Raw genomic sequence first — 26,410 nt, 5'->3', positions numbered from 1 at the left:
AAATGATTGTCATTCATATTTAGCTGTTGAATTATGTAAGAAACACCCTTCATGTTGAGGGAGAACTCAAGAGGTCTGCGAGGTCAGAAGGTTTCTTCTGAGTCTCTCTGACATTATTGGAGGAATTCCTCTTCTCTCACTCACTAATGAGAACATAGCAAATGGTAGATTCCTGAGGAAGTAACAGCCATTTCCTGGTCATGCCAGCAGCACAAGGAGTGTTTATGATAAGACGAAGAACACCCCCGCACCGCCACCCTTCAGAGCTTGTCCTCCATACGCTCCACCTCTCCCTTCCTATGTCCCTCCCATGTCCTTCTGACTGCCCCTCTGTCCTCCTCATCCCTCTGTATTTTAATATTTTAATCTTACAACAGTGAGCCGCCATCACTCGGGATGGACTCCAGACCCCCCCACCTGCTGCTGCTTCTCACCAGCCTCTTACACTGTAAGGACCCACCGTTGTGCTGCTTAAAGGATAAAGGATGTTCCTTCAGTTGAACCTAATTTCATGATTCCCGCTTCTGTTTCTTCTTCCCTTTTCTCTGCTTTTCTCCAAATACAGGCCAATATGCCAGAGGACAGTCATGTAAGTATAGCTACATTACACCATATAGATTTGACTCCTGTTTAATAATTGGTCCAGGGGGGTGTAGTTTCTCCAGTGATGAGACAGTTTCAGGTTATCCAGTCCTTGCTGTATTAGACAGTCAAGCTATTTTTTCCTCGCAGTTATTTTTTGCAGGGAACAGGCATTGTATCATGCACTCGTGGCCTCCTTGATAATTTCAGTCTTTGGTGAGATTCATTGAAGCTATTTTTAGTTGTCACAGGTGAGGCTGAGTGATCTTTCAAATCAGAGTTTGAATGAACTTCCCAAATTTTGAACAGCTTTCAAACAACATGAATTTGAATTAAAATGCTCGTTTCTTCTTGTTTTCTTCTTGTGCTCTTGGCTAAGTGGCTATAGAGGCAGCCAGTGTCTGAAAAGAATTATGGACATTTTGGGAAACACGCCTCTTGTGAAGAGTTAAATGAAGCGATTGACACCGTCAGCCATGCCTCAGTATGAGACTACAGCTAGCAGCTGCTTAGCTTAGCTTAGCACAAAGACTGGAAAGAGAGGGAAAGTTAGCACAATCTGCCGCCCAGCACCTCTAAAGCTCACTAATTAACCTGAAGTCTTGTTGTCAGCGTGATTTTGCCAGCAAACAGAGGAGACGCTGGGAAGATACACCTCCAGGTCAAGAAATAGTCTGATACATAATAACTGCAAAAATGTTTTTTACACATCAGTTTTTGTATAAATTGAACAAAGATCCGAAGCATTAGTGAGGTTTAGATGTGCTTACAAACAGATCCAGTCCAGCTGTTTAACACTGTTTCCACTCTTTATTCTAAGCTAAGCAGCTGCTGGCCAAAGCTTCATATTTAGCATACAGCCATAAGAACAGTATCAATCTTCTCAACTAACTCTCAGCAGGAAAACAAATAAGCTTATGTCCAAAAATGTTGGATATTCCTTTATATCTCTGACAAGATCTTCTTAACTCAAGGTCCACCATTTTTTTCCAGAGCTTTGACAGCTTTGTGACAAGTAGATGGACCTTGAGCTAAGATTCTGTCAAACTACTATTATCAAGGTCAAGAATGAACTTTCTCACTTTACATATGTGCTATTTCCCCAGAGGCTGAGTTAGCTCAGTCATTCACAGCCGCAGTCGCCCTCACTGGGCCCAAACTAACAGCAGTGCTTTGAGGATCTGGACTAAGTGATTGTTTGGTAGCTGTTGAGGCAGGTTACACTGTGCTGTTGTTGCTGCAGCAGAGCACAAGTTGGGATAAATCAACACAGCTCTCCCAGAGGGGCAGGGAGGGTCAGACGCTGTTTGTTGAAGCTTTTTCCTTCCTTCAGCAGCTCCTGCTTACTCTGCAGTAGATGGTGGCCAGGGAGTGCCTTCCTTCAGTCTTCACCTTTATTGTGGAGAGAATAATACACCCTGACTGTTGTTACTGGCTCACTCCCTGATGTTGGTTTTATACAAATGAGACATGCACCCCTACTGACATTATTTCTTTCTAATGTATGTATACAGCATTCATTATAGATGCCGTCGGCCTTGCGATCCTGCCCAGCAGCACAGTTCAGAGCGGGACACCGGTGACATTGCGCTGCCAGGTCAGCGTCAGTCATGACAACATCCCTCACCTGACACATATTTTCCAGCTCACACAGGACGACGTCCCCATCCACTCGTCCACCACCACAAAAGACTCAGTCGAGTATGAACTCAGCCCAGCCAGAGCTGCAGACTCTGGGAATTATGAATGTCGGGTCACAGTCAAGGACAAGAGCAGAGGCAGCTTTATCCAAAAACTCGAAGTCACAGGTAAAGCTGGAGATGGCTTATTGATGCATTTCTCAAACCGGCGTTTATTAGCTTTCAGCTGTTTGGGTTTATTATTGTTTTATCTCACAAGGATAGTACAATGCGCTGTAGAATAGCGTGAAAAATAATGTAATAATAAACCTGAAATTCTTCCATATCTCAGCACAGTTGTGGGGAGAAAAGTCAACATAAACTAGTTGGACAAAACGAGCGGTATTTTGTTTTCCAATTGATGAATTATTCACCCTACTGTCAACCATTTTCCACAGCATGACAGAAGATTTCAGACTGATTTCCAGCCGTCTACAGGAGAAATAACCATTTCACACACCTAAAACTTTCTGGAGTTAAATATCAATCACAGTGAACATTGTGGCTGTGTTGTTTCGAAAAGTTATGCCACAAAAACAAAAATCCCTCGATTGTTAAAATACTTCCTTGGTGCTGTGCTCAAGGAATCTTCAACATTTGATAGAGAGCTGCTGCAGACATGCTGTAGATGCTGTAAGAATAACAAGGTTTTTTTGCTAGTTTTGTATTTATTAGAGTTTGCTGCTGACGTTTACATTTTTTGACGTTATAATATCTTTTGTCATGCCAAAATGTTTTCCCGCAGCATAACAAAATGCTCTTTTGACTTGATATATTCCTCATACTGCTTTAGCTCATATATGCATACTATTACTGTATATCTGAAGGATAACAGTATGTAGAGTAAGAGCTGTCCTGTTGGGTTTTCCTCTCCTCAGGCCTGCAGACCCCCATTCTCTATTTGAATAAGACGACACCCTATGAGAGTGAGGAGTTCGTAGCCACCTGTAGTGCTCCGGAGGAGAAAGGCTCCCTCATCTTCCGGTTTTACCAGAGATTTAGGAGCGGAGAGTCTCAGAGGTTAAAACAGCTGGCGCCCACTGGGAACTCCTCAGAGACCACACTGGTCCTGAGAGTGGTTGGAGACAGCTTCCTGTACTGCGACTATGAGATCAATTTGGTTTCTGGGCCCAGACGCTCCAACCGCAGCCATGAGATTCCAGTGATAGTCAGAGGTGAGCGGATCAAAAGCTGTTATGTCACCATGAAAAGATCTGATTGCTCAAAGAACTGAGGTCTGATTGATTATTCTGTCATGCAGGTCTCTACATTTCCCCGATTATGAATGTGCTGCCCTCCCCAAATGTCTTTGAGGGTGACATAATGGAGGTGGTATGTAAAGTGGTGAGTCCGCTCAAGAACATTGAAGTGTTCCTTACCAAAGACAGGAGGATCCTCAAGCAAGCACCAATCAGCCTCAGTCATCGGTTCATTGCAAAAGAAGGCGACTCCGGGGAGCTTGTGTGCAAGGCAGAGTGGGGCAATGTGCAGAAAGAAACCTATCAAGTAATCACAGTCAAAGGCAAGAACTGGACATCCTCTTTGTTATGACGTGTAATATGACATAAAGTCCCCTCTTATCTAAGGCTTAAAGCCTTTTCTGTTCGCAGTTAAAAAATATACCACATATACATTGAATAATATTTGATTTTTTTGTGATCCCACTCCAACAGAGCTGTTTTCAAAGCCACGTCTGACGGTGCAGCCCATGGACATATTTGAGGGAGAGCGCTTCAAGCTGACCTGCTCCGTATCTGTTTACGTTCCTGAGAGGATCAACAATGACACCATGCGGTTCTCCATCTACAAAGATAACCTCAAACTCACCAGTGCAGAGACATACATGACTGTGGCACACCCTAATAGAAATGGCAACTACACCTGCAAAGCACAGGCTGCTTCTCCATCAAGCAGTTTTATAAAAGACAGCCAAACAGTTGTTGTTAAAGCAAAAGGTGAGCCATCAAGTGCATGAAATTACAATGGTTCGGATGTTTTGAGGCAGGCAGCAATACTAGGGACGGCATTGTTTGTCGGTCAGTCAGTCAGTCCACCACTTTGATCCAGGCTCAGATATCTAATGTGCTGCACTTACAGCCAAGTAGCAAATGTTGTCATGCTAGCACACTAAGCCAAGATGGTGAATGTGGTAAACATTATACCCGCCTCACATCAACATGTCAGTATTGTCACTGAGAGCATGTTTGCATCCCGACATTAGCATATCCTCCTGAGAGCCAGCCTATTCATTCATGTCCTCTGTAGTGGACATTTGGTTTTGGTCTATATCTTTGGACTCATTAGAGCTACCCTACCTGGTGTGCTCATTAGAGGACATCCTGGCCTTTCCAGTGATATTTCATGTGTTTGGATGGGATGAGGGGAACTTTGTTTTCAGGTTTTCATTCAGACGAAACGGAGACAGCAGCAAAATGCAAATGCCAGAAAAAGAGAAAAGCTAAGTCAAATATTGTTAAAATATAGTTTTTTAACTATGGTAATCATACATTTTCTTGTTTATGAACATGTCAGGAATCATAAAATTGGAGTCAGAGTTCAGTTAAACTTTTTGTTAGGAATAATAATAGCAATGTTATGAATGTTTAATAATGTCAATGTTGTTCAGTAGTTCATCAAAAGATAGAGGCCAAATGTTCAGTTTCATTTAAAAAATGGACTGACATTCTTGTTTTCTTGTCAGCCTGTTATGATTTCGTGGTGTTACGGTAAAATCGTTCTGTTAGTCCACTACAGTGGACATGCTGTACAATCTAAAATAAAAATATTTTTACAAAATTCTAAACTGTGAGTTATTGTTTTAGCTCCAAAGAGGCAGGAAATCACAAACAAAGTTAAATTGAAAGATACTTTTTTTCCTTGGTTCTCAGGAGGATATAGCTCTGAGAGCTGCTAGCATGCCTGCAGACTCTTAGTCTTGTTTGTCTGTGTCTTGTTCTGTTGCACTGACTAACTGTTAACTATCTTATCCCCAGTTCCTGTTTCAAAACCTGTGCTGAGTGTGGTTGGGGGTACGCTGGTGTTGGGGAAGCGCTTCCAGCTGCTCTGTCACAGTGACAGTGGCACTCTGCCCATTGTCTACACCCTATACGGCCCCAACAGGCTGCTTGAGACCAGGGCGGTGAGCACGCCATGGGAAGAGGCCATCTTTAACTCCTCAGCTATCTACAGGAATTTGGACTTAGACAACTTTCTTTGCCACGCCAAAAACAGTCAACACAGAACAACTGTGACAGAATCAGGGCAGCTGTTACGTTCGACCAACATCATTGGTGAGTGGCGGAATGACGACAATGCATTCAAAGAAATCGGTGATCACGTGGTCTAACATACATTTTCCATGCAGAGCCGGTGTCAAAACCCGTGTTGAGCGTGCGCCATAGCACGGGAGACGTCTCTGAGGGGCAGGACGTGACTCTTGTGTGCTCCGTTCAGAGAGGCACTCTTCCCATCAGCTTCACCTGGTACCACACTCAGGTAAAGGAAGCTCTCACTTCCCAGACTTCCAGGAAACTGGAGGCGTCCCACAGGATCAACAATGTCAGAGGAGAACACCAAGGAAAATACTACTGTGTGTGCACCAACCCTGCCAACGAAACCCAACAAAGTCACACCATCACCATCACAGGTGTGTGTGATCTTCAGTGAATGGTGGTGATGAGGGTCGTGGGTGTGTGCTCTTTGTGAGGACCAGTCAGAGTTTTAGAGAGTCGGGAGGTTTTTGCAAAATATAATGGATTACATAAGGACATTGTAACATTGTGCTGTCGGAAAAACAAAAGTATTTGCTTGGTTTTCATCTTGTTGTAAAAGTGGCTCACCACAAGGGTACACAGTTTTTTGACTCAGCGTTTATTAGAATACTTACAGGCCAAGCACAGAATGTAAAGAATTGAGCCACAATGAGTGTGAAGTACAGACCCTGAGGCAGGTTTTACAGAAACATTAAATTTAAATAATATAATAAATACTTGAGACATTTAAAGTCGGTGCTGGAATTTGCATTCATTCACATTTTTGGCATCCAGCTAACGCTCATCTCTGCAGTGAGCACAGGTGCAGAATAAACTTTAGCAAGGAGGTCGTGTGAGAAAATTCTGGATTGTGTGTTATGAGAAAATGGTAATATAATTCACACCCGGCTGTATATTTGATCCTGTTCTACAGTTAAGATGGCTGGCTGGAAAAAAGGTCTCATCGCCTTCTTCTGCATCCTGCTCATACTGGCATTGATCCTTGTTGTCATCTTCAAAAGACGCCTCCTTAGATTTAAGAGGAAAACAACGGGCGAGCTGTCAGTGTAAGAAACATTTCTCATGCTCTTACCAAAAGTCAGTGTTTTTGAAGGCGATGTGAGTTACGGGAGTGTGGTGACGCCCGTGCAGCTTCCTGTTTTAAAAAGCTGATTGTGTTTTCTGTCCACCTCGTCTTAGGAAGTCAGCCAACACCAAAGTCGAGCGGCTGAGCCTCACCCAGTCAGAGGTCAATGAGGCTGCCAATGGTAAAGTCTATAATACTGATGCACAGACTGAGCTGCAAATTGTACTCAGGGGCGAAATGTGCTTTAGTAAACTAATTCAGAAGTGTTGACTTGTAAATTTGAAAGCATTAAAGCAGTGGTGCAGTTTGTATTGATTCAACCGCTGAGGCTATTTCTGTCTCTGTGCAGTCACTCCAGGCATGATGGGAAAAAGTGTTTGGAGCGAACACATATCGGGCTCTGGTGAGTAGACTGCATGAACTTAATTCAGTTTTTTTTTTTATATATAAAATAATGAGGCTTGTGTTATTCTGCATTTTTCTTACTGTCCACAAATCCCATGAAAAGACCAAGACCAACATTATCTTAGTCTGTCTCTCGCTGCCTCCCTGTCCTGTCTGTGATCCTCCACCCTGAGCCCACTGATTCCTGCTGAAGATGTAAACTGAAGAGCTTAAAGAACATTGTTCCATTTTTTAAAAAGGCTCAGTCATTTCCTGTGACAGCTGATCTCTGCAGCTTTTAGAAAAAGTGGCTTAAGCAGGCGTAAATGCCAGCCCTAGTCTTTAAATATTCCTTCATTTGACTGTTTTACTGTCTGATTTGAAATTAAATGTAATGAAGTTTAACTTTGTTCATGCTTGCTGCTGTCTTGAATGGCAGAGTCTGATGACCAGAACAGTGTGATCTCTCCAGAGAAGGCAGAACCTCAGTACACTGAGGTGCAGACCAGACAGGCAGATCCTAACAGAGGTGAGAGTGTCTCTGAATCTGTTTATTTTTAGTGTACAGTGATAGCGCCAATGTCATTTTGATCTTAGAAACACAATCTGAAATGATTGTGCATTTGTTGTGACAGCTCCGGTGAAAAAGGGCACAGACACGGTGTACAGCGAAGTGCGGAACTCCAAGCAAGGTACGACTAACATCCTGCTCCTCGTTCCAACCCCACTTATTTTACGTAGTGAAAGAAATCAGGCCACAAAACAAAAAGCGCCAGGAAACAGGATCAGCTCCGACTGTAAACATTTGCATTGTTAGTTAAGAATGTCCCATTAAAACAGAGCGCCCAGTCTCCAGGTGTCCACTTCCTGTTTTCGTCAAAGAGAACTTCCTGTTCTAACAATCAGAGCCAAACAGCGTGTACATCCGTTAAGACTAACTGAGTAATACTCTCCATTGTTTGATACTCACGAGGGAAACGCTCGTCCATTGTTCCGTCATTGACTCCTAATAGCTCCTAACAGATTACATGGCAGCTGTATTCACAGCAATGATGCAGCAGAAGTAAAGGAAAACTCAATATGAGGCCATAAGAAGAGACTTGTAGATAAAGGCTGTATTAGCATGTACATATTAGTGTGACTGTGTGCAGCGTGATAAGCTCCCGGTTTCCTGGGACCTGGCATCTTGCTCATGGAAGTGTTGATGACTATACCAGCCCTCCTTTAATCCTCCGACTCCTCTTTTGTTTCCTGAGCTTGTCCTCTCGCTTTGTTTTTGCAGGTGTTCCAGAGCAGGGGGATGGTGTAAGTGAAAACACACACATCATGCTTACAGCGCATGCACATGGCACACACTCATGACTCTGTTGTGTCTTTGCTCAGAGAGACCTCTCACCGACAGACACAGTGCAATAAGCGGAAACCCTGTGGAGTCAGTTTTTAGTGTTTGTAGACAGGTAACTGAAAGTATTAACACTTTATTTCACTGGTTCATGAATTTGTGATAATTGCGTAGGAAGTGTCCCAGAAAGAACTGTGCAATTTGGCACCAGTCATGTTCTATTGTTGAATCTCAGCTAATTAATTCCAGTTAATTAACCCAGAATCTGTTAGTCAGTACACAGCAGGTCAGCTAAACATGCACAATGTGTCTACACAAATGAGTCCAAAGGGACACTTACAGTTCAGCACCGTATATGAGGAATAAACTTCCCTGCAATAGATTGTTGTACTTTATTTTATTTGGGTTTCAAGGATGTTTCTGTGGTAATCAACATCTGCTGAACTGACTCAGCTAACTGAAGTAACAGTCTCTTAACTTTAGGCCACGGTAGCACCGTTTATCTAGGGAAGGCAGTGCTGGTCGGTCAGTCCTCCACTTCGGTCCAGACTGAATTATTTTCGCAACTTTTTGATGGATTGCAATGAAATTTGTTTCAGACATTCATGTCCTTCTCAGGATGACTTATAATAACTTAAATGATCTCATAAGTGTTCATTTCTTCATCAAGCCAGATTTAATTCTGTGCCTTTGTGATTAAATTCCCATCAACTTCAGCCATACCTTGTGTTTAGTGCTAATTAGCAAAAATTAGCATGCTAACACGCTTAAGTAATGTAGTGACAATGGTAAACATTATACCTGCAAAGCATCAGCATGTCTGCATTGTCTCGCTGAGCATGTTAGCGCGCTGATGTTAGCATTTAGCTCAGTACAGCCTCACAGAGCTGCTTGCACAGCTCAAGACTACTGTTTCAGTATATTTTGCAGCAGTTATGTTGTTTTTTTTTCCCACAAAACTTTTAGACTCTGTGTGTCATTACATATTTTGCCTTGTCTCTCTTGACCTCTGAAACTGTAACTCTTCTTGTTTCTCTGCATATTCTCACTTCTTTGTTGATTTTTGTTGAAGATGAGTGAGCTGCAGCCGTGGCATGAATCACAGAAAGCTAATTACAAGCAGTCGATCCGTCGTGCTGATCGATTTGGCCATGAGTGTCGTGCGGCGATCTCTTTCTTCACACATGCGTCATATTCCTTTTTTGTTCTGTCACTTCTCCGCAGGGGTCAGTGGAGTACGCACAGCTGAATCATGATGCGGATCACCACGGTGACCACGGTAACCATGGTCACCACAGTGCACGGGATGACCACATAGATGAGATTGACAGCAGCGTTGATAACAACGCCGCTGACCATGGGGAGTGAAAACGTGATCCAATGCCAGGCTGTTAAGTGACCAACAAGAATATTTATTCCCTTATTTATCCGCCTGTAAATGCAGCTGGAGTCCTTTGTGCTGAATGACCTTAAACAGCCCTAAACATCTATACACTTTTTGTACTTTTGTAACGCTTTGCAAGAAACATCTCACACTGTCAGTTCACATGCTTTGCCTATGAAGGGCAAATAAAATGTTTTTGTTAAGCGAAGTGTTTCTCTTTCCTTCATTGGTTGTTTTCTTGCCAAACCACAGAGAGAGGATGTGTGTCATGACCCTAAAGGAAGAGACGTTCAAGTGTGTATCCTTCCACTGGTGGCAGCGGTGACAGAATCTGAATAGGAAGAGCTTTGAAGTGAGAGCAGCAGTGATGCTGCCTGTTCAGCGACGAGGCCGGGAGTGCGTTCATCAGCCGCCTGTGCTGTGTGACAGCCAGTGGTTTCTGTTTAAAGCCACCAGAGGACAGACTTCAGGCAGCGCCGCATGGAAACTTAGTGCCATCTGGCTGTGATGTCTCTTACTGTGAGAGGGGCTCTCACTGTGTTGTCAGGACATATCAGTTTCATTTTCCATTAGCTAATGTTTAATTGAATGATATAACGTGAACTTATTAAAGGTCCCCATACACCGGATGTCTTTCGCAGCTAAATCTCTTGTTGAGAGGAGATATGGTATATTAATAATTGCCACGTACTCAGACTTTAAGTGCTACTTTACATCCAGGAAGCTCTTAGCTTTGAACATAATGTAACATATGGTGGCTTTGTTCTATTCAAGTGTCCCATTAAGCCATGACAGCGTGACAGCAAGACCAACACCAGTACACCAAGTACTGTATTTTAGTACAATTTTGACATACTCTTACTTCAGTGTTTCAATTTTATGCTACTTTATGCTTCTAATCCGCAATGTTTCAGAGGGATATATTGCACTCTTTACTCCACTGCATTTATCTGACAGCAGTTTAGATATTATCTTTAAAAAAATACTTGAAATAAAATACATACAATACGTAGAACACATGCTGGATTTCATCCATCATTAATTTTATCATATTTACGCCTGTTCTTTCCCTGATATGACTTGAAAATGTCTTCCATAAAAAGGCCTTTTAGCCATATATTTCTACTCTGACTGTATGTTTCTGTTGTCACATTAAACCTCTGTTATTGATTTCCATTTATATTTCTTTTTATAGTTTGTGTTGGCCTCTTTCAAAGACCTGTGGATGTCAGAAGTGTGGTGTCATCGTCACAGCTTGACATGTTGCAGAAACAAGGTTTTCACCTGTCAGCAGGTGTAAGCGGAGCAATTTGCAAAAGGTGCTGCACTGGACCAGCATTCGAGCGCATACATCGGGTTCACTCAGTTCGTGGCAACTGCGGTCGACAGCCTGGATTATGAGGATCTGTGCTTTACAGGAAACTCTTATGAACACTGAACAACAGATCAAATCCATGTGTGAGTCTGTAATACCTGACACCACAGCTAACAGCCTGCCACCAAGTCACATGCTTTCATCTCCATTCTTAGCACAGACGAACGTATAGACTGGCCTACGCAGGAGCTGAAACGCTCATCTTCATTATCTGCCGGCCTGGAGTTTGTCCATGTGCATGCGTATGTGTGTCGTAAGCATCTGATCTCTCCTGAGCCGCCACCTCTGAGCTTTTGTTCAGCGCTGCTATCGTGCTAAGTCTTCATGAATGTGTGCGCAATATGTGACACTGGGTTGTGGTACAGTATTTCCAGGGTTTGCACCATTCCCCCAGGCCCCCAGAGCTCTCATATGCAGATTGATATGGCCTCTGTGAGGTCCTCAGAGGCATGTATGAATGGATTGGGCTTCAGCTCTGAGGTGCCAAAATGAAAATTCAGCCCTGCTCTGAGGATAGAATAGTTGACTCATGGTTTATTAATCACATTACTTAACCAGGAGGCTGGCCTTGACAGGAGAGAACAGCATATTCGAGCACCAGTGATCACGCAAAGGACCTGATACTGTGTTACATGAATAGCAGCAGTGTAAGTTATACAGTATCAGAGTTGTTAGAAATAGGCTGTTGGAGTATAATTAAACAGTGGGCAGAGAAACGCACAGCCTCAACTTGCACTGGTTTTATTTTTGGATGCATTTGACCCAAAGACAAAACCACAAAGTCGTGTAACACCCATTTTAACCAGCTTGTCTGCAAGAGCCACAAAACTGTGTGTGCATGCCAGGGAAGAGGAGAGTGCTTTGAGTGCATTCTTATTTCAGACACGGTGCACTTTGCCCAAGGATGGTGCCGCTCTGCCCTCACATCGTAACTGTCTGTCAGGGGCGAAGACGGTGGATTTACTACTGTGTCAGCACTTTAGGATCCTGTTACAAGTAGGCTACCACCAACCCCAGAGAGTAATACTGTCACATGATCAATACTTATGGTGCCAATAGTGTGGTAAGGAAGGAAAGGGGCTTGGTCATGGACATGCATATGGAGATAGATCAGTCTTACAGGCCCAGTAGAGTCCTCTGGCCCTTCTTTATGACTGCACGTACGCTGTTTGTGTCTCCGCCACGTAACCTGATCCAGCCCCTCCTGTATCTGGAGCACAGCTCCTGAACTGCCATTGGCTGCCGTGCTAAAATTAGCATATTGACCCCTGTGAAATGCATTCTGGGAATATCTCATCTATGACTTGGCCTTATGGGGCCAGTGCTGTTTGCAGTCTTCAGATGCACCAATGAGGTCATCACACAGACCTCGTCTTTTTCCTCCTGCAAAGGCACGTTTATGTTCTCAGCCACGGTATTCTAAATTTATGGGATCATATATTTGCACTTCACATTATAAACGTGTTACGTTAGTTCATTTAATTTCTGATATATGTATGTCCCTATACGCATATTGTGCACATATACTGTATTTACGACTCCGGTATTAATGCATCCTTGTATTGTTGCAATAGGAGTAAATGTACTGTAGTGGTTAAAAGGCAGCAGTATATTCCACTTTACTGTGTGTAAGGCTGCTTTCATGAAGAACAGTCATAAAAGTAAAAATGAAATCACTATCTGCATCAAGTGATTTCCTAATGACTGTAAAGGCGGAAAAGGAACAAATGATGAAGACAAATGAGTTGTGAAGTGTTCAGTTCAGTGTTTTATTAGAAGCATTTTAATTTATATGCACATGACAGTATAATGCATCCGCGTATACAGTGTACTCATTTCAATAGCTACAACAATCAGCAATCCAATCATACGTGATACAATGAGACTATGATGTAACAAGACAGCCGTCTTGTTGATGTCATGTGTCCTGCACAGATTACTTACATAAACCTGAGCACATCATTGTATACCTTTTCCTGTGATGACCTCCTGCCTCATAACAAAGCCAGTGTCAATCTGGTGATCATTGTTTCTAACAAGCTCAATTCATTGGAGAGTATTTGTTTTAAACTGTGAGTCAGTCAATACATTGTGCAAACTATGACCTCAATTCAATGTCAAGCCTTCCAGCTGACTTATAATAAAAATGAATTGTGAATCCAGAGAGTTATTTATCAAAAGGATGGTATTTCACGGCCCATTTGTCTTCCTACATACCACATAGTGGTACAAGGCTCATTAAGGAGTCGTGCTGGGACATTAGGGATGAGCACCTGCAGTATAGCGCAGTCTGGGTTTTTGTCTGAAGCCTGCTCAGAAGTATGTTTATGTTACTGCAGAATAGTAACTATTTATACATGCATGTGTTTTTATATTGTAATGCTGCATTAAACACAACAGTTTTCCTGGTGGAAAATGCTGGAATTAAAGATGAAATTGCAATAGTCTTTATATTAACAGTACATACAGTATATTTTTTATTCTTGTTACTGACGACAGCCACATGTCACTGTGCTGTATAAAGGCTGCAGGCAGCTCAGGCATCCCATTGTATGAAAGAGTGCAACTCCATTGTCCTTCATATGCTGAGCAAAGGTTAGATTTAGTCAGTCCACCTGTTCGATGTCCTCCATCTTTCATTGCTTAAGCTCTCGCAGATCCAGGAAATTAATTCACCGTAACCTTGTGCAACCTGGTCAGAGCACAGAGCGGCAGGCGAGGAGGAGGAGGAGGTTCACTCTTCCTCACTGACCGCTGACCATTTCCAGACCGAAACGCACGCCCTCATTGTGCAATCAGGCTTCAACAAATTAGGCTCACATATGCACAACTTTTAACCTCTGACCCCCTTTTCCATGGATGCAGGCTTCGGCTAAGGTAACCCAATCCTCACACAAACAGTCAGCCAGCCTTGGTGCTGCTCCCACTCCCCTCTGTGCTAAGTCCGAGCCCTCTTTCTCTCACTGTGTCCCGGACAGCTGCAGCACCTGTTTACTGCCTTTACCTCTTTGCAGGGCAGCGTTCTTTATACTTTGTCAATGTCAGCAACCGCTTCTCAGCAGGGCAGCCGCTTTTCTGCCTTGTCCCCAACTGGTATACAAATAACTATTTTAAACAGTCTATAAACGCTTCAGGGCTTCTCATTGGAGTATTTATTCAAAGCTGTACGGAAAGCCTTTTAATTCTGGGTTACATGGGTCACTGGAAAATATCAGACTGTAAGTGTTTATGAGGAGGTGCATGCAGAGTCATGCGGGTACACGGGTTCACACACTCCACCCTTTCTTATGTCATGTAGACATGGTCTGAGCAGTTCTATTTCTCTTGGGACAAAAAACACATTTACACTCCCAGCAAGCAGCCTGCAGAGTTCATTCACCTCCAACAGTCTGCACCTGTTATTGTTTAGGTCTACATGAGCTGTGTGTAGCGTTAATTAATGATATACTCACATCTTACCTGAACCCAGATGGGTTGAACAGATGTTTTTTTTTTTTTTTATTTGAGATCATGTACATGAGTCCGTCGTACAGTATGCACACAGTCACAGATTGAAAATGAATGGTGAGAATTGAAGCACAGCTCGACTGTCATGATGTTATTGTGATCATTTTTTCTAAAGTAACAGACATCATAACACTGTGTTGACAGGCTGAGTAGAACCCCTCCTGACAAATAAACTAACTTCATATCTAAAATCATTGGAGGGCTGCTTTAATTATCATGTTTAATTGATACAAAACATGTGCCCCTCACTTCTCTTCTGTTTTTTAGATCCAGCCATCATAGCTGAGAGAAGCATTGGGTTTTATGTGAAACAAAATCTAAATACGATTAAAAAAAAAAAAAAAAAAAAAACTAAACAGAAAGGGTACAAACATGTATTTAAACTGTTTTCTAAAAAATCCAGATTCATTCTGTGTCTGTGGTAATGAATATGAACCAATTCCCATGGAAACTCTGCACTCGTGACTGGGAGTGTTCAGCAACTTAAGAGTCCGCAGGCATGGCAACCATGAGGGCCATGCCATGTATGTAGGGCCAGATGGCAGTTGGACTCATTTTCAACAGCAAATGGCTCAATTTACTTTTGGTTGGCATGTCTAACGCTTGGCTCTGTGCGGGGATTCATCCATTTGTGAATTCACCTCACGCCAACTGATTAGTCTACATGCACAAGAGGATCCACCACGAGCACAATGCACATTTCTGAAAAGCGCGTGGACTTTTGCTGCATTAGCTGCTGTTTCATTTGAATGAGAAAGCAGATATTCGGGAAAGAGTTGTCTTTTCAAATACACTAACATGGGCTGCTGTCGGTACCATTCCGTGGTGTCCATTATGTTATTTGTTTTCCACCAGACCCACATTAAAAAAAATGCTGATGTCTCTTCAAATCAACCGCAGTACTTCTAGTAGATCCATATTACACATCCTATATAATTAATGTGTTGCTTTGCATCAATTGTATGAAAGTGCTTTAACCAAATAACCAACTGGCAAATAAAATGAGTTGCCGTAGAGCTGTAGACATCAGCTGGATGTAACTTCAGAGCTATGTGAGTGTGTGTGCAGCCCTCTAACTGACTTCACTGTGAGTAATAAACAGAAGGGGATGTGATGATCTAATACTTCTAATCATTTCCAGGCCTGCCATAAGGGCTGGAAAGGTGAATTAGCAGTAGATACAGTACATGATTTTCTATTAGACAGCTGCTATTGCAAATCTAATGATTTTGATGTCTAACAAATATCTGAAAATTAGGGTCAGTGCGCCTCATTTTTTACTCTGAATCTCTGTTTCCCCAGATGGATCGATCTCCACAGCCACGGGCATCACAGTGTCCCTCTTTCTCACTGAACGACAGAGGATTACATGCTCCTGATTTAGATTCCAACTCCCTTTTTTCAGCCCAATGTGTGAGCTGTAACCAGATGCTTCTCAACCCCAGTCAGTGTCTCCCACTGGGGATGCAGCCACACTAATCCCTGCAGTGTTTACTGTTCAGGTGTGCTCATTATGCTGCCTGTTAAGAAACAAACCACTTCTCCTGTTGTCACCCATGGGACTGCAAGTGCATGTGCCGGGACAACGGGGTGGTTTCTGAGAAAGGGGTAAAGCCTCACAAGATCAGGTGGTGCTATTGTAAAGATGTATCTTCCAGCATCCCTTTTGATTCCCCTGTGCCCTACTGTGCAGTAGGACATCTGAGGGGGGATGAACAAGGATACCATCTCTCCTTGTTAACAAAATGACCAAACTGAATCCCCCTTATGTTAGTCCAGTCTGCCTGACTCACTGATCCTTTATCTGACTGAGGTTTGTGCAGGTCAGAATCTGAAATATCAGCAGCCTATCTGTGCTGTGTATTGATAAATCCACGGTGCTGTCTGTGGTGCTGAAGTGGCAGACAGATTTGTAATTGACCTTTTTCTCTAAGTCCTGCTCTTCTTTCAGTTTTATTTTGGTTCTATAAAATTCTCTAATCTATATAGTACAAATATACAATTTTATACTATATTGCAGCCTGTGTGCTCTATAGAGTAGTGTCACCTTCATGATCATCATGAACAAGTGGCAATGTGTAGCTGTGGAAGAGTGAGGGGAACATTCTTGGGCCAATAATATTCTTATAATGTTCCTATAATATCTCTATGATCACTCATTAGCATCTTTGCTACTGAAAATACACCCTCAGACCAAACCACCTCTCTATCGAAGTAGCCCTAAAATCAACAAATCCCAGACTGCCCACGTGTAGTTAAAATTCCTGCTAAGAGTCAGACCGAAGCTGTGAACTGCATACATGTGGATTATTCAAACTGAATTTTCACAGATACATATGACTTGTGTTACACTGACCGTTTTAGACAACAATGTTTATGAGGATGGCAGCCTGCATTCATAACATGCTATACACCGACAGGCTGCTTCACACACCTTATTTTTAGGCGATGGAGTCACCAACCTGCCTGCTACCTGCATCACGTGAGTCGGTCGAGTGTTAAGGAATGCATTGCTGGCCTTTTTGTAACATGAATAGCCCAGTGATAAGCCTCTGTGTCAGGCCGCCATTAAAATTGTCATTTGGTTTGAGCTTTGTGTGTCCTGAGCTGTTTGTCCCTGAATACCTGGCTGTAGAGGACTGAGGTAGTGTTGTAAAGTGACACAAATGGATCACTGGTGGCACCAATTGACGGACTATCAACAATGTTTTGTTGATAATAAGTCAGAAATATCAGCTTTTGTGTTTAGTTGTCTATGCTGTTTGATTTGCTCTAAGTCAGCTGTAATTAGGCCCTGATTTTTTATTCCAGCAAAATTGTAAACAAGACGTCGCAGTTGTCTTTGAAGTAAAAGATTCAACAGCATGAAAACATTTTCTGTGAATGAATGTTGGATGAACGGGACTGACAGATATGTCCGAATCCAAAATATCAAGCAGCTAGTGCAATGTTAAATCATATCAGGGCCAGAATCAAAGCTACTGATAGTGATGCTTTTCATTAGGAACAGCAGCTGATGTGTCTTGTGTGAGAGAGTCATGTGTCATCATTTCAGCATGAATGCACTTTAATCACAAAGACTCGTCTGTGTCAAAGCATTTAATAAACCAGATTCCCAAGCAATATGTGCCATAGATCATTATTACTCACCATAACTAACTAAAAAATCAGGGAACTGATGACACCATACAGATGTGAAACTTCTGACTTTATCCCTAATCTGTCTGTGATTGTTGCTGCTCGTAATGTCCTTGGTTATATTCTGTACACCTGAATGTTTTCAACTCTGACTTCTTGGTAATTTGACAGATCATAGCACAGACCCTAAAGGGCTGGTGGGGAGGGGGAGGACAGCCTGGACTATGTATAGTAAGAAGCCGTAACGTGTGAGACGTCTCTTTGGCATTTATCCAGAGCAGGCCTAACACTGGGCTGTAACAAACAAACATTTTCCACGGGCCGAGGTTCTCGTGTCTTCTGGTGAGGAAGTCGGTGTGGAGAGGAGCGAGGGAAGCTGGAAGGACTATCACCATTGCTCAGGGATGCCCCTGCACCCCCTCGATACCATATAAGAGACTGTGAAACCCGATAGCTGCTGCTAAAAGTCTCTTCCTCGAGCTGTGAACATTCAAATACTCTTACTTCAATTTGTCTAGACATTAGCTCTAAGCCTTTCTCCCCTGATCCCGTTGGTTAGAGACCAGTAGTGCAGGGGTGTGATGAATAATAAATCGTGCTGGCATTCAGGGCCGGGGTCAACTCTTACCATGACAGAAATTAATTGATCATTTCCTGCTGGGATAATCTGAGCCGTCTCCCTCCTCTGGTTGTGTAACACACAAAACTAGAAGGTGCACTGGTGAGCAAATACCCTCAAAGTGATGAGTTATATGAATAAATTATGCAGAATGTACAGCAGCACATTAAAACGGCAGCAAATTACAACAGAGGTGATCAAGTTCTGGAGCAAGGTCACACCTTTAAGTGGTTGGATTTGTTTTGAGAAACAAAACCCGGAGGATGGCAGCTATGCTATTTCCTCTGTTACATTGGCAGCATCTGTGAAATGCCCAAGTCCTCTTCCAAAGGGTTGGGAAACCAGTTATAACCAGCTCGGCCCATCTTAGAGGTCTGTCTGGGGGACAGCTGGTGACGCCAGCACAATGTTACAGCTCCATTCACACAAACTGAAGTCTCTCAGTGATAAAAACCTACATTGTTCTTCTAGGATTTTTGCTCTATGTACATCAATCTTTCTTCAGAAATTGTCATTTTCCCACGTATATTTCAGAGTGTAGCAAAAGTTTAGCGTTGTAAATAGCAGCCGTTCTGGAAATCATGTGACTTTTCAGTGGCATTTGAGAGGAGAGGTTACATTTTAGTGGCTTTGCCCCCTCAGTTGGTCATACCAACACTCCCACACATAACCTCCTCGGTGGGTGAATTTTATTGGTGTATCTGGTTGTGATGCAAAAGGGCAAAGTGTCACATGACGGACCTGCAGGTCAACATGGAACATGAGACGGAACATGGATGAACACAGTGAAAACAGGCAGTAGCAATACATTACTTAAAGATCTCTTCTTTATTCTAAAAGTAAAGTGTAAGAGTGTTTTTGAAATCACTTTCTAATGTCTCTAGTCTACCAAGATTGGATTGCACCATCGGGTATGATGTAAGCAGACAAATCAATAACACATGCCAACATGAGATCATGTGCTGTTTTTGTTAGATGTTGTTTATACGTCCTGCAATAAATGCCTCTTGTTAATAGCACCAAAACAACATGATTCACAGAAAACGGCTGTGTATAACTGCTTGTAATAGCCCAAAATAGAGAAATAACTGGGCTACAGACCTCCTTTATATTTGAGGTACAGTCTCCCTCTTCTGGCAACATTTAATTCTGATAATGATCATAGTTGTTTCGATGTTAGTGTGAGAAGATGCATCTCTAAAGTAAGACTCAAGGGGAACATTTTGGTTGTCAACATTTTTATGATCTAGGGTTGGCTGCTGTGTCAGTGCACATATGGCTGCACAGTGGGAGGAGCTGGGCGAGGGCCACTCATTTCTAGGCTGAAGTCACTGGATCTTGGGCCCTAAAATAGCCCTACAGAGGGTATATAGGGGTCCTCTCCCACTTGCCCCACTGGACAACAGTTCTGTGCGACAGCAAACACACTGTGCAAAGAGAGAATTTCAAATTCAGGAGGGAGAGATTCACAGCAGGCGAGAAGAAGACGGCCGTCCAAGCTAAGAGACGAGGACTGGAACACGGTGAAGCAAAGGATTTGAGAAACGCTTGTACTCCGCAGTAACGGCAGGAGATTCTCCAGCTGGAAAGTTAAAGGATAACAAGCAAGCAAGGAGAAGGGGAAAGGACACAGAACAAAGGATACTGCTCTTTCATTGGACTGGTGCATTCTCTTGGATTTCTCTCTTCCCTCCTCCTGGGCTGACAGCAAAGGGGGAGGACAGACAACCACTGCAGGGATGAAGTACAACTACCATGTGCCAGTGTCAACGTACACACGCAGCTCACAGTACACACCAACATACCACACGCCTAGCTATTACACCCCCTCACATTACACACCGACGCACTACACATCCACATATACCTCTACGACAAAGTACACCCCGACACAGTACAGCACGACACATTATACTCCATCACATTACACATCCACTTACAAACCTGCATCGACATACATCCCCTCATACAACAAAGGCTCACGGTACAGTTCCACACAGCGCACACAACCTCAGGAGCATCCTGCGCCAGTAATACCTGTCGCACCTGCAAAGAGAACTGTGCACTTCCCCAATGACATCATCTTCCAGGATATTGTAAGACGGGGAGATATGGAGCAAATCGGTCGGTTCATGAGAGCGAGGAAGGTTCGTGTGGATACACTCTTCCACTCAGGTGAGCGCAGTCTCCACAGCTTTTACTGTTTCCTCCAGCGATTTTGCCTGCAGGGACTCATACATTTAAAGCTTGAAATTTTATTGTGAAATTAGAAATAATGGCAGCCGGTGAGGATCGAGGCTTCGGAATTGACTGCATGGCTGTGTGCAGCAGTGCTGCAGCAGAGGACTGATGTCGTCTTGTGTGCAGGTATGGCAGCACTACATGAAGCTGTGCTAACAGGAAACCTGGAGGTGGTGAAGTTGCTGGTGAAATATGGCGCCGATGTTCACCAGCGAGATGAAGATGGCTGGACGCCACTTCACATGGCCTGCAGTGACGGCTACCCAGAAATCGCCAGGTGACACATGACTTTTTAACATTTCCGTCTTGGTCATGCTTGCTTTTTGGCACACAATAAATTAAAATAAACTTTTACTCCATAGCAAATCTTTAATTTAATACAGAACATGCATTTGAACCCACACTATATTATGTATTCATTTTCTATTAAATATAGACACATCAGATGTCCCTCAAAGAGCACGGAGAGGTCACCTTATTGCAATGGCTTTACAGAAATAAAGTTTATCTGGTTGCAACACTGGCAGTTTGGCTCTGAACACTGAAATGTGAAACTGTATAATTCAACGATCACAACACACACAAAACATGGTGTTCAGCAGGAAAAAAACTCAGGGATTAAATGAGATGGAAAACATTGGTCAGAAGAGAATTTATAATGTCAAAATGTTATAAAATATCCATCCAACAATACAGACAGTTTAACTAATACCACTGCATTTTGACAATTCCCTTTATTCTGAGGACTTTGAGTTGAGACAGTGAAACAAATAATAAATTTAAAAAAAAACTGCAGTCCTGATAAACTCTGCCATGTTTTCTTTATATCTGAGAACCTCTGTTTAACGATGCTCTGCTTCATTCTCCACCCAGGTACCTGCTGTCGAAGGGAGCCAGCACAGAGGTTGAGAACGAAAGCGGCGAGAAGCCTGCAGACCTCATCGACCCAGACTGCAAAGAGCTGGTCAAACTTTTTGAGGCAGGCTGCGTGTGATTGGGCACCACAAGGACCCAGGAGGGAAGACAGAAAGCTAAGCAGCCACTTGGAAAAGAAAAAAAAAAAAAACAGGGTGGAAGAACAGAGCCAAAGATGGGGCAGTAAAACAGGATGGTGCTTGTGTTGTTAGTTTCAAAAGTGCACCGCAGCTCGCCATGAGATTTTTTTTTTTTTTTTTTTTTTTTACATATAGCCATGAAACAATACTCCAGTAAGCTGTTCTTCTCTTTTTGGTTCATTTTATTTTTTTCATTTATTCATTTATTTGTCATACTGCCCGTGTCTATACCACAAACATTAATGAATATCTCCCTGTCTTTACTCTCAACTCATGTAATACAATACCAACAACGTGACACCGAATCACAATGTCATCTTTACCTGCTGTGTATGGTCCAGGTCTGAATATCTATTCATTTCTGGAGAAAATTATATTCATTTCTACACTCATGTGCATTTGGATTTAATTTATTTCACTTGTGTTAGTGTTAAACAGACACTTTTTAAGTAGCTGGTTGCACTCTGCAGACTGTAGAATTTAAGCCAAGATGTTTGTGTTTTATAGAGAGACTTATGTATCCTCACTGCTGGGCAGAGAGAGGATCAGCCAAATTAATAATTGATACTTGACTGATGGTCAGAAATAAAAAAAAAAAATGTTGACTTTATGCTGCTACTGCTGCAGTATTGTTCCCTGATGTATTTCTGTTGTGTCCTGCAGTAGATATACAAATGTCGGCAATGAAAGTCTTATAATTTTCTCTTCAATAATTATTTTTGTACGTTTTCATAAATAAAGAGAAGTTTTATAAATATGACTGAGTTGATGTTGTGTAGTCTGATGAAGAAAAACACTGACATTTTCTCCACCATCACTTCAAGCTGTAGCTTTTCAGTCATCTTCTTTGTGTGAAGCCATGTTACAAGATTACCTGGGACACATGCCATGCCCTCAACGTTGGTCAGCCTTTAGTGCCACCGCCATTTAAAGTTGTGATAGCACATTTTAATTAAAGTGAGAACGAAACTGTTTCCTGGTAAGAAATCTATGGCATGAATGTAAAATGGAAATACAGTAGTGGCAATGAAAACATGTAATGTAATGTTGTATTTCTTATTAAGGGAGACACAGATTTTTGTTTATTTTATTTTATTTTTTAAAGTGATAAGAAAGTTGTTGGAAAATGGACCATGTAAATTGCGTACACATGCTAATTTCATTTTCATTTTTTGAAGTAACTTCACATCTGTGGGAAAGGTCAGCCTCCATGTATGCCTGATCAGTTATACGGTGTGTGTGTGTGTGTGTGTGTGTGTGTGTGTGTGTGTGTGTGTGTGTGTGTGTGTGTGTTAATTTGAACAATTATAATGATCATAATAGCTCTTATTATTGTTGGTTGTTGTTGTTGTTGTGTGTAATATTTCACATATGGTGCGTTTATTGACGAGAGAACTCTTTCACTTCCGTGTCTTTTCCCGGAAATGATTGGTTGGCATTGGCAACGTTTTAGTCAGGTCTAACGGCGTACAGAATCTCTGAATAAAGAAATCGAAAGGAAGGGCCATTAAAAGGTATGTTTAAAATCTTAACGGCTTACCCTTTGCTGGACATTTTGATTTTTTTTTATAACTGCCCTCAATGGCTTTCTACTAAATATGTGGGACCGGTAACGGCCGCAAAATATTAGCTGGTTGAGGCTAACGTTACGACAAGACAATGTAAATCAGCACCTAGCTAGCTAGCTAGCCAAAGTTAGCTGAAATTATTGTGTCAGCAAATCTCTTGTTAGCTGTCCCCCAGGACATAGCTATAGGAGTACATAAATCCGAAAAAGCAGAAACGGTTTTAGACACAATAGATACTTTTATTGATGAGAATTCGAGCAGTAGTTTACTTGCTGGGCTTGGCTCTGTAGCCTGCTGCTAACACTGTTGAAACTGCTGAAGTAAAAACGTAAACAAAAGCCCGTGGCTAGCTAACGTCAATATTTCTTCATGTCTTCCAGACGCACGGCGTACCTTACGTGTACAGAGAGTAATTAATGGTAACAACTACAACACTCGTATTGTCACTTGACTTTTAAGAACACTTCAGACGATATTAGAGTTTATTCTAAGTGGCTAGTAAATAGCTAGCAACTTTAACTCTGAGCTAACCAGCAGTGTCACTAGTTTACTGTTTCCAGCAGTAAGTTTTGATGGAGGTGTGCTGTTAGGCCTGTGTTATGTCATTTAGAAAGTGATTTGTGAGATCAAGTGAGTGTGCTGTAGTTGACACAGTGGTTTGTTGTTAGAATTCAGCTGAGGACTTCTGAACCTTTGTATTCTCCAAATCCACTCACCATAGAGGAGCGAGGAGCGAGTACAGACTGCAAACAGAATGACCAGGTCTGTAATAACAAGTGTGACACTCGAGTGTTAATGAGCCAATGTTAATAGTGAGCATTACAATTTCATCACGTTGTTTTCGGTATATACTGCTTTTGGACTTAAGTAACAGAATGATGTTATGTGAAGGTTAGTTTACATTAAATAATGTTTAAAAGTCTTGTGAATGTCTGTTGCTTTTTTATATTTGTGAAGCTCATCTGCTCCCAGGATGGTGAATAGTTACAAGCGGACTTCAAGCCCCAGATCCCCCACTAACAGCGGGGAGCTTTTTACCCCAGCACATGAGGAAAATGTGCGTTTCATACATGATAGTAAGTACACCATCTTACATCGTTATCGGATCTCAGTGTTTTTTGGGGGGTTTACTAATGATCGTGTGTTATATTAATTCATATAGTAGGTTATTCTAAACACAACATTGTAACATAATGGGCTCACAGCTTTAATGATTTAAGCACCTTATAGAGCAAGAAAACAGGCTATGTGCCCACTTGAATGTGAGGACATGATTTGTAAACAGCAGTGTCATTACAGCATTTTCACGCCTCAGTCAGCATACCCTCTCCTCAATTCAAGAGGCCAACAGTGCTGCTCGAGGATAAATCTATTTTCACTGTTTGCAAAACCAAGAGAAGCACCCCTTGTTCATTGTGTGGGTTTCAAAGGTGCCCTATGGAGTTTTCTTATAAACAAACAAATATTCTGCTTCCCATCAAAACTCATTGTGTGTGTACTTGAGGACTAACAAACGTGTCGAATGCATTTCCTTCTTCAAGACACATTTTTATTTCGGCATGTTACCACCACCTGAAGATCAGTGGAATAGCCTGAAATCATTTCGAGGACCATGTGTCGGGCATGCACTTGCATGTGCATCCTCGTGCATATTCACCACCTCGTGCATGACCCACTCAGAAAAAACACTCCATAGAGCTACTTGAGGTCAAAAGCTTCAGGGAATCCTTTAGTCCTGAGAATAGTGGTGTCTGTGAGGTAGGACCGAGATGTTGGACAGTGACTGACAGTGTAGTGCTAATGACCACACATACTTCAGATAACTTTTTTGATGATCACTTCAATCATCATTATTAAAAGTGGAAGAAGTGTCCATGACTACAAGTAAAATATGAGTTTGCAAGCTACCAAATGTCAACACACTGTCTGGGATGCAGTGACATTGGGCACTTTAACTACAGATGTCTCTCCTTCATTAAGGTGAACTTCTTATTTACCTCCAGTCTGTCTTGTGATGTCATTGTTAACAAGTGTGCAGGGTAAGATAAGATTTCCTAAACATAATAAAAGCATTGTTGTCCTTACTCTTTCACAGCTTGGCAGTGTGTGCTAAGAGATATCAGATCAACACAAAATAGTGAACGCAATGACCGTGGACCACAGGAGTATGTGGAGAAGAATCCAAATCCTAATCTACATTGTAAGTTACAGTGTAACTTGATAGTGAAGTGGATTTTATTTTTATGTTACTAAAGGATTAACTGAATAAAGCACAGGCCAGTGAACAATGTGTTTTTGTCTGCTCTTGCAGCTTTCACACCAGTGGACCTGAGTGACCTCAAGAAACGCAACACACAGGACTCCAAGAAGTCCTAGTCTTTCTCAAGGTGGCCCAGTCCCTTTTTTTGCACCCATTATCCTCAAGAACTTTTCCTCCATCAGACAGAATGTCAGCCCTGTTGGCCCTTCGAGCACAGAATGCCAATATCATTTCTAAACTCTGGACCATAGCAACGCAAGTCTCTTTTTTTTTACCCTCTGCAACTAAGAAGAAAAGAAGTGGGATTCCAGGGAGCACAAATCCTCCTGTCTCTTGGTTTGTTTTTTCAAGTCATAAAATCATCATACATACATTCTTTATGTGGATGGGACTGATGCAAACTCTCCACAGGACACAGAAGACTGCAGTCTTAAATACAAACCCTATTTTCTTTACTACTGCTACTTATATGACTTTGGAGGAAAATGTGAAAGGGCTGACTTCTATTTTTCTTTTTCTTTTTCTTTTTTAAGTTTGTTTTGGAAGATAGTTTCCGTGATCAGTAAATTGTAGAGGTAATGTAAGGGTCACATTGGATACACACTTTATGGGCAAGTTTTGGAAGCCAAATGCAATGTAGAAGGCCAACATTTTTATTATAAATTTTCTTGCCCTCAAATGGACTTTACTAAGTAGAGACCTCCCCAAGTATGCTGCCCTTAGTTAACTCCCCTCCCCAAAGCCTTGAAACAAAATGTTGAAATAAAAGACTTTTACAGTACTCTTGTGTGCATTGATCCGACATAAATATCGACCATGGAACATGGAGAGAGGAAACTAAGTGAAAGGTACCCTGAAATGTGCACTGGAAGGAATTTCATTAAGCCAGATAGTTGGGAGAATTTATGTTGTAATAATCTAATGTTTTAGATCGACAT

At 42.1% G+C, this 26,410-nt stretch overlaps 3 protein-coding genes across 4 annotated transcripts; all 3 read left to right on the top strand.

Moving 5' to 3' along the window:
• The first annotated feature begins 352 nt into the window (after positions 1-352).
• pecam1a (platelet and endothelial cell adhesion molecule 1a) lies at positions 353-9,915 on the top strand. Of its 2 annotated transcripts, XM_076753466.1 has the most exons (16): positions 353-448; positions 566-589; positions 2,097-2,390; positions 3,140-3,436; positions 3,523-3,783; positions 3,935-4,216; positions 5,255-5,551; positions 5,626-5,907; positions 6,447-6,579; positions 6,713-6,780; positions 6,949-7,002; positions 7,423-7,512; positions 7,619-7,675; positions 8,266-8,288; positions 8,367-8,440; positions 9,550-9,915. In XM_076753466.1, the coding sequence occupies exons 1-15, from the start codon at positions 397-399 to the stop codon at positions 8,397-8,399; spliced, it is 2,247 nt and encodes a 748-aa protein (XP_076609581.1). In that variant the 5' UTR covers positions 353-396; the 3' UTR covers positions 8,400-8,440; positions 9,550-9,915. The 2 variants fall into 2 exon arrangements, with proteins under 2 accessions (XP_076609581.1, XP_076609580.1); XM_076753465.1 differs by lacking the exon at positions 8,367-8,440.
• A 9,830-nt stretch (positions 9,916-19,745) lies between these two features.
• ppp1r27a (protein phosphatase 1, regulatory subunit 27a) lies at positions 19,746-22,396 on the top strand. The gene is made up of 3 exons (XM_076753128.1): positions 19,746-20,523; positions 20,716-20,866; positions 21,463-22,396. Exons 1-3 carry the CDS (start codon positions 20,088-20,090, stop codon positions 21,581-21,583), a joined length of 708 nt encoding a protein of 235 aa, XP_076609243.1. The 5' UTR covers positions 19,746-20,087; the 3' UTR covers positions 21,584-22,396.
• A 666-nt stretch (positions 22,397-23,062) lies between these two features.
• mcrip1 (MAPK regulated corepressor interacting protein 1) lies at positions 23,063-26,253 on the top strand. The gene is made up of 5 exons (XM_076751545.1): positions 23,063-23,158; positions 23,881-23,974; positions 24,170-24,288; positions 25,308-25,412; positions 25,524-26,253. Exons 2-5 carry the CDS (start codon positions 23,967-23,969, stop codon positions 25,586-25,588), a joined length of 297 nt encoding a protein of 98 aa, XP_076607660.1. The 5' UTR covers positions 23,063-23,158; positions 23,881-23,966; the 3' UTR covers positions 25,589-26,253.
• Positions 26,254-26,410: the final 157 nt, after the last annotated feature.

This window comes from Chaetodon auriga, chromosome 16, assembly GCF_051107435.1.
Source record: "Chaetodon auriga isolate fChaAug3 chromosome 16, fChaAug3.hap1, whole genome shotgun sequence".
NCBI lineage: Eukaryota > Metazoa > Chordata > Actinopteri > Chaetodontiformes > Chaetodontidae > Chaetodon > Chaetodon auriga.
This window is presented reverse-complemented; position numbering and strand designations above follow the sequence as displayed.